We start from the raw sequence: 13,960 nt of genomic DNA, 5'->3' as shown, positions 1-13,960 counted from the left end.
CAGGGTTCCCATAGAGTTAATGGATTTTCACGACCGATTTTTTGGACAACATAAAGCGAGAAGTTGGCTGTTGTGGACCAAATTTGCCGCGACGGACCAGTGCTATGAGTCAGGGAGGACGCCATTTTTAATCTTGAGCCGCCTGACTAGCTTCGGATCAGACGTAAAGTGGCTTGGATCAGTATAGTAATTTGATTAGCAAGTATAGGAGGCGTCCAAATCCATGCTGCAATGGTGGTGCCTTTGGTAAGAAATGTCGATATTAAAGGCCATGTTTTTGCCTGTAACCTGCAGCGGAAGTGATTTGAGAGCCAGAAACCAGTCATGCTCAGCCAGTTTTGGACACCACCTATGAATGCCAGGTGATGCTTACGATAACCATCATCATCATCACTTTTGCCTCGGTGTCGTAAGTGGTGTCGTGCACGTTTTCGTCCAGCAGTGGTCTGCCGGCTTTTATCCAGTACAGTTCAATTGAAATTATCGCCTGACATCACTAACCACCGTACAACATATAACTGTTTCAGTGTGTTGCGGCTGTTGATTGAGCGCAGTGACAATGTGGTTTCCACGCCAATGCCCCTGCTCTTTACCCGCCTCCACCGAATGTGTCAAAGAAGCATGGGAAATATTTTACCATGACGCTGGACAAAAAGGCCGCCATCATCAAGCTTATCGAGCAAGGATAAACCCAAGTCGACGTGGCGAAGGAGTTTAATATCTCTAAACAGACCTTGTCTGATTACGTGAAAAACAAAGGAAAGTTGTCTGCAGTAGACCAGTTGCACTGCAAAACTAGAAAAAAAATGACTGGAAAGGACAACATCTGAAGCTTGAAGAGTGCTGCAGCTGTGGTTGAAAGGAGTCCTTGCAAAGAACCCGTTTTGGGCAACATGCTCAAGCAGAAAGCCAAAATGCTCGCTTTAAAAATGGATATTCAGGACCTCAAGCTCACCGATGGGTGGATCCGTGGGTTTAAGAAAAGGCACGAAGTCTTTTTCAAGAAAGATTGCGGGGAGAGTGGTGACGTGGGGGATCAATCTACTGTCACGGATTACCGGACAAGTAAGTGGAAAGCTCTGCTACAAGAATATGCTCCTGCAGATATTTTTAATTGTGACGAGACCGGCCTATTCTTCAAAATGCTGCCGGACCGTTCGATTTCCTTTACGAATGAGGCCTGCGCTGGTGGGATGCATAGTAAGGAGAGCGTAACTGTCGTGGTCGGGGAAAACGCGGTTGGCACCGAGAAGCTGCCCCCTTCTATTGATAGGGAAGGCAAAAAACCACCGTTGCTTTAAGGGTGCGAAGAACTTGCCTGTGTAGTACAGCAGCAATACGAAGGCCTGGATTACACAAAGCTTGTTCAAAGTTTACGTCCGCCGTCTGGACCGGAGGTTTGAGTGCCAGGAGAGGCAAGTGGTAATAGTCGTAGACAACTGTGGGGTGCATGGCACCATAAACAACCTGCAAGCTATTGGTCTTTAATTCTTGCCACCGAATACAATGAGTGTGCTCCAGCCGATGGACCAAGGGGTCATTAAATACCTTAAGGTGCACTACAGGGCCCGTTTACTTGGCCGCACACTCATGTGCTTTGACAGTGGGAAGACATACTTCGTTAAGCTGTTCTCGGCACTCAGAATGCTAGCGAATGCTTGTAAGGCTGTTCAGTCTTCGACGATTGCAAATTGTTTTAGGCATACTGGATTGTGCAACTCTGAAAAGCCTGTGACCGAAGAGGCAAACAGCACCGCTGAACACATCGACACCGGCGAGCAGCTGATTGCCGACTTGCGCAAGCAGTGGGATGGACCTTCCCGCTGCTGTTACTTTTGACGAGTTTGGCGCAATCGACAGCAACATAGAGTTGTGCACGGAGCTTATGGACGACAAGATTGTGCGCCAGGTGACCGCACCGCCACGAAGCGACGCGCACTCCAACGACAACACCTCTGGCCCCCCGCAACCATCAATGCAAGACGTTGTCAGTGCTCTAATATTGTAGCCTGGTGTGTATGACGAGAACATGACACTTGCACAGGTGCAAGTAGACGTCATTACAAGAAGCAGAAATTTAAAACAAGGGACCATCTGTGACTTTTTCAGTCCAGTTTAGCTGGAATAAAGTTTGGTTTTGCAGCTCACGGATTTTTTGTGCTGTTCTTTTATTCAGACTATTTTTCGGTCCCCTCCAGGTCCAGAAAATCGGTCGGCTACTGTATACGTTTGTTATGCACATTCATTATATACATTTGTGTTTTCATTTCACAATACAATTGAACCTCGCAATAACAAAATCTGCGGGGAACGCGAAAAAATTTGCATTCGTGAGAATTTCGTTGTTGCAAAAAGAAACAGCACAGATAGGTAATGCATCGCAGAACCAAACTTTACTCTCAAAATTCCGTTAGCCTGCTTTGCAAGCTTTGCTCGAGAATAAAGAACCGCATTGCCGACAGTACGAAGTGCGCCGCATGCATCGACCACCAGTGGCAGCACTGTCGTAGCGCAGTATTCTCGGTCAATTGCTTTCTGAGATGCGATCACTTTCGCGAGATTTTGCGTAACTCGGCACCGGATGCAGAGCAACAGTGCATGCAGCAGCATTTCTCCAGTGCATGCTGTTGCACATAGGCGCTGACGCGCCCGGTGCCGAGCGCAAAAGTGATCGTATCTCATGCACCCAAAGGCAAACAATCGAGATAATGGCCTTTTCGTGCAAATCTACAGCTGGTGCTGAATCCGCACACAATGCCTGTCGGGTGACACCAAAACCAGCGTTCTTGAAGCAAGGGATGTGTATTCCTGGACGATCGCTCAATCATGGCCTGATGCGCGACACTCCATATGCTGCGACCTCCATCTCAAGCACCATTAACAATTCTGTGTTGGTGGGATGTGGATTTCCTTGTTTTTGCTGCATTTTTCCCACCAAGGCGCACATTATGCAGTGCACTGCCGCAATCGGCGATTGTTCTTCGAAACGCACATTCAGTTTGCGTTCAGTTTCACCTCGCATGATTGGCCTAGGCCTCGCCGAATCATCAGCTGCGGGGAACGCGAGCTGAGCGCACGTTTCGAACAACGATCTGCGATCTCGCCTATAGTAAGTGTGCAAAAACCGTCGTCACATGTCGGTAGCAACATGCGTGCCGCTTCAAATGGGTGATAAACAAGATGGTGGCCATGACATGTTTCCAGTGCACTGACCGCTTCCGCCGCTTGGTTGTTTTTGTGAACAAAAATGTAATGTGGTGGTATTTTATGCAATTTTAGTGAAAAACAATTGCAGTTTAGCACATTTTGGAGCCTGCTAGCCTTACGCGAGTAGGTAATATGCGGAGTTACGTTTTGGCAAATTTCGTTGATGCGGGATTGCAGTACAGCGACATTTCATTTCAAATGCATTTAATCCTATGGGCATTCGCTAGGGATATGAAAATGCTTCATTGTCACGAGAATTTCATTGTTGCCGGATTTCGTTATCGCGAGTTTCGACTGTTTATTGAGACAAAGCATTTGAGACCGAAATCACTGCTCTGACTGGCAATGGGCCAGTGCCATCAGCACCTTCGCAGAGGAAGGGTCTGTATGGGAACACTAGCGTGATGAGTGGCATCAGAGCCAGCTGTGGAGGAAAATGACGACGAAGGCACGAGCAGTATATTGAGGTTGCAGTCAAAATCACCGCGCCGATTGGCAGTGGGCCAGTGCCATCAGTGTCTTTGCAGAGGAAGGGACAGTATGGGAATACTGGCATGATGAGCACCATTGGAGCCAGCTGTGGAAGAAGACAACAACGAAGGCGTGAGCAGTGGCACGAACGTGAAGGGCAGTATGGGAACACTGGCGTGATGAGTGGCAACGGAGCCAGCTGTGGAAGAAGACGACGACGAATGCACAAGCAGTGGCACGAGTGCGTTCGCGCAGTTACACCGACAGGCCCCAACGAGCCAGCTGTAGAAGACGACGAACACACATGCAGTGGCACAAGCCATTGCTGGTGATGATAGTTTTTGCTCGCACACATGAAAATTTCACGGAACCCTAGCCATAGATAGCTTCGCTGTAAAAAAGAAAAAGTTTAAGCCACAAATTAATGAAAGGTAAATTACTCTTGCCGGTACTTGGTGCATCAGTGTCGCCAGAGCACCCTATAGAATGAAAGTAAACATGGTTTTAAGAGTACCTGTTTTATTGTATTTTCCTGTGTATAAGTTGTATATAAGTATGGCAAGTTGGCGGGCTGGTAGAATTCCATGGTGACTAATTAACAACATGAGGATGTGGACTTCGAGGAGAAATAATGTGGCGAGTGCTGACTTCAAACCAAGGTTTAATCTGAAACACGCAATTAATTTATGCCTCATCTTGAGTGGTGACCTCACCTCAGTGGTGATGTGTAAATTGCTTGTGCATTTCAACATAAACAAAGACTTTCAAAGAAAATGTTAGTGCACAAGTTGCACCCTTGTATAAAATGCATCTTTTTACTCAGTTGGCACAATCAGAATCAGAATCAGTTTTTATTCATGACAAAATGAGGATAATTACAACATGTGTATATACAGAAGGAGGTCCTGTAGTTAGAAACTGAAATGGGACCTCCTGTGCAAGATGACTAGAATTAATAATACATACAACAATGGCAACATGAAAAATTTACGAATAAAGGTTTTAAGAGACAAGGCATAAATGAACAGAAAAGCAGCATATGTACGTATTAAACAAAAAACAAGGCTTCGACTTAGTCAACGAAAGGTGAAACTACAAAAATAGCTAAAAGAAAAAAAGTGATATATATATATATATGCGGGAAGGAAATCAAGAGACAAAGAGAAAGATAATAATACAACTCATACTATACTCAAATGGGAAAGTCAGAGGAAGCTAAAAGAAAATGCTTAAGTTCTGCACGAAATCTGTGAGCTTTGAACAATTTTGAAGGGAATGGTAATGTATTCCACAGAGATAAAGCTGAAAAGTGTAGCGATTGCTTACCATAGTTGGTGCGAACTAAGGGTAAAATGAAGTTAATATCTTCAGCAAATCTAGTATTATTAGTATTAGTAAGGGATGTCTTCGGTATGATGGTTACTGGAATATCATTGTTTAATGCCCTAAAAATAAATATGGCCAGGTTATATTTAACAAGGTCAGTCACATTCGAAATATTATGTGCATGTAACAGCCGAGTTGCGCTAATGCTACAAGGTGAAAACGTTATTAGCCGAATTGCTCGATTCTGAATGACTTGCAACGAAGTTAGGTGACTGTTATAAGTGTTTCCCCATGATTCAATGTTATAGTTATGTAATATGAGAATGAACAAAAGCATAATAAAGTGACATGAGAGTAGAAAATGATAAATATGGTCGTGCTTTGATTAAAACGCGTATCCCGTATGCCATTTTCTTTTTAACATTAGCAATGTGAAGGTGAAATTTGAGATGGCGGTCAAATTCCACACCTAAATAGGTGCAATGATCAACTGCATTGATTAGGTGATTGTTGATTGAAATAGACTGAAGGAGCTCAGGCGATCGCTGATGTGAGGCAAAAACGACAAAATTGGTCTTATTATGGTTAATCTGTAGCTTGTTAAGTTCACACCATGTGGAAATTTTCACGAGATCTTCATTGAATTCGCGTGTTAGCGTTGATATACAATTGTTAGAACTAAATATAGTAGTATCATCTGCGTACAGAATACACTTCGATGAGTAGAGGCAACTGGGCATATCATTAATATAAATTAGGAAAGTAGAGGACCTAATATGGACCCCTGTGGTACACCAATGTTAGTAGTAGCTTCTTTAGAGTAGTACAATGAAATGCAGCTATGAATATTTTTATTCCAATCACTAAATACCATTTTCTTAGTGCAGTGCTTGTCCCGTCCTTCTCTTTTTGTGTTGTGTACAGTGCACTGCCATCTTGGATAAGCCCAGATGATGTACTAGTATGCACATTTCTTGAGAAAGCTGAGCATGAACCTTGCTGGCGTGCATTGTGCTTCTGGACCCACTTTTGTGTGCACCATTTCTACGGGAAGGTTGGGGGGGAGCACACCACGCAAGTGCAGAGAGAAACATTATCTTTTAGTCAAAAGTCACTGAAGGAATTGTTTGTCAGCACGTTGTGTCAAAGTAGAGCCACTTCAGGTGACAGTGTCGCAAATTTTTTTTATCCCTAGAAGTGCTGTAACTCTGTTCTCGTTCTAAGTTAACTCTACAAGATGACATCCACCTCCACAAACACTGAATGTTGTGCACTGTTTTGGAAGCTATTGGGAAAAAAAAAATTTGCAGCAATGGTAATTAAAAAAAAAAAACTCTACCATGTTACACTTTAAGATGTAATTAAGAATATTCATAAACTCTGCCTGCCATTTTGTATCATGAAAGCAGGTTCAAAGTCTTGGTTTATAAGGTTCTAAGGCTTGGTGTAACGGATTTTCCTAAATCATAATTTTTGTTCGATTGAAAGTACCTTGTTAATGTAGTACAGGCTTTTGTTATTCTTGTATGCTGGTCTGTTTACAGGTCCATCCTGAAGTTCTTTCCTGTTGCTGGCTCTTTTGAGGTCAACCCACCTTTTTCAGAAGAACTGATGGAGGCCACTGTGAACCACCTGGAGGTTTGTGGCATAGGCTTTATGATGCTTATTTTCAGCAGCTCTAAAATCTTGAAAAGTGGAAAGGGCACTTTCTTTGCTGAATAAAGGTCTGGGGCCATATTTCATAAATTGTTTTCATTTTCTATTCTTTTTGCCCCCTCTTTTTTTGTGACACTTCATAAATGAATATAAAGAGAAAAATCCCTGCGAAATGTTGGCCACTGGATATGTTGTAGATTTGTGCTTTATGGGTGTTTTGTAGCATGTTCTATCAGGTGCTTTTCCATACCGGTGGCAAGTGTACCAGCACAAGAACAATGTTTAGTTTCTTTAAAAGCTATTCTGCATGCGTTTTCTGCTTTCACAGATTATCACTTCTCACCTGTTTTCAGTGTGTACAGAAAGTCTGCACTTCATTGCATGCTCTTGATAAGTATCGACTTAATTGACCTGGTGCATTGTGCTGCTTGATCAACTGCATTTCAGTCACACATTTCATAGTGTTAGCTTCTATCAGGAAGTGCTGATAATTGTTAGCATCACCCAGTATGTTACATGCTGTTAGAATTGTGCCCATTTTTTACATACACCACAAAATGTCTCAATGACACACTGCCAGTTTATGCTTCTTTGTACAGCACTCGAATTTGATACAGTTAACTTCCGTTAATTCGACTTTAACGGGACCGACGAAATTGATCGAATTATCCGGTGTGTCGAATTAAATAGCCGGAGCTTGATGTGGGCGAGTTGGTGTAACATACATGAGGAAAACAGCGCTAAAGAGACGAGGACGAATTAAACAAGATGCAGAAAAAATGACAAAGCACACCACCGATTCATTTGGCAGCATTTGTTCAAGTCTGACATGCCCCCGAATCAAACGCACGCCCACTTTCCATGTGTCCAAAGTAGAAATCTAGCATGCACCCTATTTTTTAGCAAGAAAAATGGGCAAGCTTTTAATGTGTGTTGCACAATAGTGGCCGATTTCCTAAAGTTAGCTTCGCCTCAGTGCACAAACGAACGCCGCGATTGCGGTTTTGGTATCGTGTCCGAGTGCCCCATGCAGGCATTTTCCGGCCCAGCTTCTGTGGGGGGGAAAAAAAAAAAAACAGTCACGCGTTAGAATCGCGTAATAACCATAATCAGGCATTGTGAGCTACAGTTATTGCTTGAAAACCTTCCCAGGACAGGCTGAAAATGGCTGTTTTTGACGGGAGATTACTTATGTTCACCACATTCGCTGTGCCCCAAGCTCCGCTGAGACAGACTCTGCCACTAAAGGGGTCACTGCTGGGGTAAGACGCATGCATGCTGACTGGTCAAATTGAAACCATCCGGTGAAGGCCAATTTTAGAATCAAAATAACGAAACTTTGGGCCCATAGAAGTGCATGGGCTCCGGCTGGGACCGTCAGTCAGAATTAACTATAGAATCGAATTAACTGGAATCCACTTAACAGTAGTCTACTATAAAACAAAGTAAATATTATGTTTTCTTGTTCATGCTTTACTTCAATGGAGTATTCTCCTGCTATAGCGAAATAGCGAAATTGAAACTGCAAGCTCCAACATGATATTTTTTATGGTGAGGCAAATTTTTATTTGCATGTGCCTCAAAAATATATGTTCTAGTAGCAAAGATATATAGCAGGAGTAGAAAAAGATGAGGTGTCGTCACCAGCAGCCATGGCGGAAAGCAGGACAGTGCGGCCACTGCGAAGCTCTCTGGCGAGAACAGGGAACGGGACCCTCCACCAAAATGTTACGCGAACAAAGGATCAAGACTGGAGACTATTTTCAAAGTATATTTAGAAAGGGTAAGGGTAACTGCAGTGCTGGCCAGTTCAACCGACAGCACGAGAGCCAGTGAGCGTTCATCATCTTTGTCGGGGCACCTGCATGCATCGGCCACACGAAACACGCAATATGCATGTATCAATATCAAATGCAGTCACTGACCGATTTTTCAGGCGCCTGATTTTTTGAACCTGCACGATTCATGCGGCACCGCCAACTGCCCATAGCACCAATTTATAACGGCAGTAACAGAAATTTCAGATGCTAAACAATGTTTCAAGCGTGAATTGTGCGTTTTGGACATGGGCAGGTGGCACTGTTTGCCAAAGTTGAAAATGACGAGTTTGATAGTATCAGCTGTACCCTGTGTCAAAGGTGATGCTCATAATTTCTATCCATCCGGGGGGTGCGATGCAACAGGCACGTAGTCTCTGTAATGGTAAAGGTGCAAGGGGGGAGATTTGGAAAACTTGCAGAGAGACAAATGTTGTTCTCTTCTGTTTGCTTATTAATGCAATGAATGTACAGGCGCTAACAGGCAGAAGCACAGAGCAGTGCACCATACCATACTGCACCATACTGTTCAGTTTCTGTCTGAGAAGATCCCTTTAGAAATATTGTTTGCATCACGGTGGTGCTTTTTGTCTCCTTTTTGCTCACCACTTCAGAAAACGAAGTGGTGTCACGATGTTACGTGCCTGACATAGTATCATTATCCTCGTGTAATGGCTGCAGTTTTTTTTTTTCCAACTATGGGTCCAAATCTTTTGGAGGGGGCTCACTCATTGGTAAAAAGTAACCAAATGAATATCTGCTTTTAAAAAAGAGACAATAAACAGAAAATAAATCGGCCAGTGTTGTGGAATCTGATCATACGAATGCATGAGCCCTCATGAGAGCACCTGTCAACAACTATGTGCTGTCAACTTCTCCAACTTCGTCAGCTCGAAATTGCCAGTGATTCTAGTGGATGACTTGGCATAACATTCTGGAAATGGTGTTGAAAAAAATTTCTCGTGCAAAAGTAGACATTTATTGTGTGCTTCACACACATGACAACATTGAACGAAAATAACCAAAGGGTTTTTCTGAAAATCTGCCAGGTGGAGAAAGGTGGATGTCAGCTTTCCTTTTCATTAGAAATACATATCGCACACTTTGCTATCAGCACCATCTACTTAATTATACTATGTTTGCTTGCTTCACGTGTACAATTTTGAATGGTGAAGTTTCTTTACCACGGCCATTTAACGGGGATCACAGGTGACCCACGAGTACCACACCCGATTTCATAGCTCCTGGCACCATTATGGACTTGCTGTGCCATCTAAAACGCAGTTTAAGTAATAGACTTTTGTTTTGCTTTCTAGAGGCGATATTTAACAAGCATGCACAGATGCACACCCAATGGTTGTGAAGATGGCAGGCACTCTGATAGTTCAGCTCTTATGTAAACAACGTCAGGCTCACAATTCTGCAGGGATTATTTGCATGCTACCAGTAATTGGTTCTGAAGACATGTTTACCCCACTTCTTTCCTCTTTCTTTCTGTCTGTCACCATTCGCGTGCACTTGCTTGGCTGCTTGCTGCCACTTTGTTGTGGCTTCACGCAGTAGTGAGCTGATGTCTTTATTTATGTATTTATTTTGCCTTCTCATTTAGGACGCTGCTGTGATTAATCCCTTCATGGTGTATTAATCGGTGTATTAATCGTGACCTAGCTTGAGCAAGGTGATTGGCACTTTTGAGCAGGCATGATCAGCCTATGCACTGTGCCCAAAAGAAACCAACATGCGAGCCCATGGCATTCCAGCAAGATAGTGGCTTGATAAGGACACTTGCTTCATGCTCGCATGACTGTGACACATAAATGCCACGTGATTCGTGAGCATCAGTGAAGGCAGGACAATGGTGCTCTTCCACAGTTCGGTTTCAGTTTTTGAAGTGAACTTGTCCAGAATTTAGTACAATGGAGAAAGTAGCAATGTCAGCTTTTTACATGCCTGGAAGCAGTTATGCTCGTATGGCTGGCTTCAAATGTTGCATTAGAATCAATAGTTTTTACTCAGTGCCAGGCACATTGTCTTGGCACAGTGCCAGTAACACCTTTGCATGTAAACACCGTATCCAGTGCCAATGCACATCTCAGTGACTGGGAATATTACTGGCGGAATTTCGAAAATGCTACCTGTGGTTTCTGTATGGCTAGCGGGCTTCTATTTTCATGATATTGCTTATCTCGAAACTCTGCTTATCTCTAAATTTTTTCCAGTTTTTACAGCTTTGCGGTAATGGGTGCTTAATGTAAGCATGTTGATTGTAACCAGTATGATATGATATATTAATGACATATTAAATAAAATATGATTACTAAAGCTTTCAAAAAAATTGGAATTTTGTTCACGGTAAGGACGGAGTTAATGTTGTCCTCTTTATTCTATTCAAAGGATTGGTTAGTACATTTGTGTGTTTTCTTCCAGCGGCTGCTTACAGAATCGCAGGAATCGCTGTCCTTCATAGTCTTTTTCCCAGACTTTCGAGATCCTGTTCCAGTGGCCTTGACCAAGCTTGAAGCCAGCAGGTGAGCTTTACATTATCTGAATGAAAACACTGAATAAATTAATTCAGCACTGATACACCTGTCAAACTCTTTGTTAGCCTTCTTCAGGCATGGAATTGCAGCTTTAATTGTGCCATCCCACACGTTTGTACCTTTCTACTTTTCTGTGATACTACCATGTTTCAAAGGCAAAACTTGCATTGAATATTTTTTCTAAGTATTTGTTTGGGAATGAAACTAGCTTCACAGCGCTGCAGTAGCCAGGTGGCTATGGTGTTTCACTGCTGAGCGCTCGAGGTCATGGGTTGGATCCCGGTTGCAGCAGTTGCATTTCGATGGGGAGGGGAATGCAAAAATGCTCATATATAGTTAAATTAGGTGCACTTTAAAGAACCCCATGTGGTCAAGATAATTTGGAGTCCCCCATCACGGCATGTCTCATAATCAGATCGTAGTTTTGGCACATAAAACCCCAGAGTTCATTCACAGTTATTATGCAGTCTAACACCATGGGCATTAATGCCGACTCAACAAATTTATGAATTGTTCAGTGTCAGGCTTATGAGTGTGAATGCATAAAAACCTTGCCCAAATCGAAGAACTTGCACACCTTGTTCCATCTGAATGAAGTTTTTATAAAGCAGTGCTGAATTTTCTTTTTCTTTTATGGGAGTGCTGGGCGATAGAAGTGCTGAGCCAATTGTGCCAAATTGCCTTGGCACCAAGTAATGCTGCAGGCTGCGAAATAGCTTTGTTTGGCAGTTATTGCACCACACTTGAGGCACATCACGGTAAAAAAAAAAAAGAGGGCAATATGGGAGGTTCAGCATGACGGCACTGAAACAATTTGCAAGTGCCAGCATTACCCAAATGGTCAGGCAAATTGTGAATTTTGGTGTGTAGGGAAGCCCCATAAAATTCACACATGTAATGTTTCAACTAGTATTTGAACCATTTCTACTGCGATAACTGTTATGGGCTCCCTCCCTTAGTCCGCCAGTGTTTGTTGCCAGAATCCCAAAATGCTTTATGAAAAGCTTATCAAAAAAAATCAATGAAAGTGAAGAGTGCCCTAAGTGGATTCAGAGGGACATTAGGAGATTTTACCTCACAGCTAGTACCCATCGAAGCTACAGCAGACAGAAATACTGCACCTGGAGAGCGTAGTCTTGCCGCTAGCAGCTGTGGTTAGTTAACACTGCACTGTGCAACTTGTCTATAAACCAGGAATGAGGTGAAAAAGTTAAAATGAAGCCAGCAATAAAATACAAAAACAGGATAAGAAAGGAGCAGTCGCATCTCTGCACTTCACCAGGAGGGCCACCTCCACAATGAAGTTTTCTTTTTTATCGTGGATCTCTGCGCTCATCCACTAACAACAGCACGAAACTGCGCAAGATTTATTGCGCATAATATTGCACTTATGCCAATGCTACAACAAAAAAGGATAATGATTCACGTGGAAACTTTTCGATGCCACACTCTGCAGCTGATCTGCACCAGCACCGAGCTGAAACAATTGAAGCAAAGCGAACAGTATGGGGAAAAAGGCAGAATAGGGAAGAGAAGGAAGAAGCTGTGGCCCTCCACTTCACCACCGGGGAGCACTGCCACCACAAAAAGAGACGTGAATTAGAGTTAACATTAAAGAAAGTTCTTTTTCTTTTTTTTTTTGTCAGAAACAGATTGCTCACAAGCATCTGCAAATGCTCACTCCAACCAATACCAGACAGAGCAGTGTAAGACTTACTGCACATAATGTAGTGCCAGCTATCGTTTCACTGCCTTGCATTATAGGTGAAACCACATTATTTTATTCTATCATACGGCCACATATTCATGATGCCACACAGCATGGTGCCCCCTACATTTGCACTTACGAAGTACGTTTATGCTCTTCAAAGTGGAACCACTGTGCCCAAGGAAAGTAGTATCAGATTTTCATATCTTGCTGTTCTCATCACTAATAATGGTTTCAAATGATTATGTGGCAATTCATGGCATCTCATCACAAAGCCAACCAGTTCTGCTTTTCCGAGTTACTGCCAGTCCAGCATTCAGGCTGATAAGTTGTCTCAGAGCTTCATGCTTGATAACCCTCTGCCTGACAGCGCCACAGATATGCATCATAGCTCACTAGAAAATTGCTGTATAAGTATGTTTGGGGTGTCTCTTCTTTCTGTCGTGTTTGCTTCTCAATTTTTTTGCCTCTGGCTTTCTGAAGTTTCAGTGTAAACCAACTAGCCCAGCAAGCAGCACTTCTATAGTAATATGATACATTAAGTTGCGTATTATATCCTTTTTTTTTTGGTTGTTAAGCAGGTGCAGAATATTTGTGGGTGAAATAAGTCAGTCGGAAAGTTAGGTTTTTATTTTTTTAATTTATTCATGATGGTAGCTAAGCAAAGTGCTGTAGCTCTACAGAAGTCGAGTGCTATCCATACTGGTCTCGTCTTATGGATCGGCACTCTTTTCTGCTTAATCTTCGGGAAATCCATTCGAATGGTTGGATGGTACTTGGCAATGCATATGTTAATAAGAACTTGAACGGAGATCTCAAGTATGCTTCGGTGATCCTCTCTTGAAAGCTGCTTTTGAAAGAGAGTTTAGCAAAAGGTGCTGCAATTCTTTTGGATGAGTAGCAAGCCTTTCACCACAACAGTAATGACCTGCTTTCATTGGGGTACTTTGAAATAAATAGCCAAGGTGTGTTGCCAATTCCTGTATAAGGTTTTTATCACAGCTTTATGCAGAAAGCCAGCCAAGCCCAGATAATTGTGCTTGACCTGCCATCATAAAATGCACCTGAAGGACTGAAGTACAGTATAACGTCGTTATAACAGATATGCTTACAACGGACATCCTTCTGGATGTAGCATACCAATTTGTGGTAGTAGGCTGATCTTCCCATCACTTCCATTGATTGAGCTTTGTATACAATGGATTCTGTTAAAACATACATTTTTTTATATAATT

At 42.8% G+C, this 13,960-nt stretch overlaps 1 protein-coding gene and 1 pseudogene across 4 annotated transcripts in view; both read left to right on the top strand.

Moving 5' to 3' along the window:
- The window catches only part of Pcif1 (Phosphorylated CTD-interacting factor 1), a 192,926-nt gene that overhangs the window by 102,713 nt on the left and 76,253 nt on the right, over nt 1–13,960 (top strand). For all 4 annotated transcript variants that reach the window (XM_070530929.1, XM_070530930.1, XM_065453879.2 and 1 more), the window contains exons 12-13: nt 6,549–6,642; nt 10,905–11,005. In XM_070530929.1, the coding sequence (XP_070387030.1) occupies nt 6,549–6,642; nt 10,905–11,005 (195 nt within the window). The remainder of the gene's footprint in view (nt 1–6,548; nt 6,643–10,904; nt 11,006–13,960) is intronic.
- On the top strand, nt 930–2,119 carry LOC139054943 (tigger transposable element-derived protein 4-like; annotated as a pseudogene).

This window comes from Dermacentor albipictus, chromosome 1 (assembly GCF_038994185.2).
Source record: "Dermacentor albipictus isolate Rhodes 1998 colony chromosome 1, USDA_Dalb.pri_finalv2, whole genome shotgun sequence".
Lineage (NCBI taxonomy): Eukaryota > Metazoa > Arthropoda > Arachnida > Ixodida > Ixodidae > Dermacentor > Dermacentor albipictus.
This window is presented reverse-complemented; position numbering and strand designations above follow the sequence as displayed.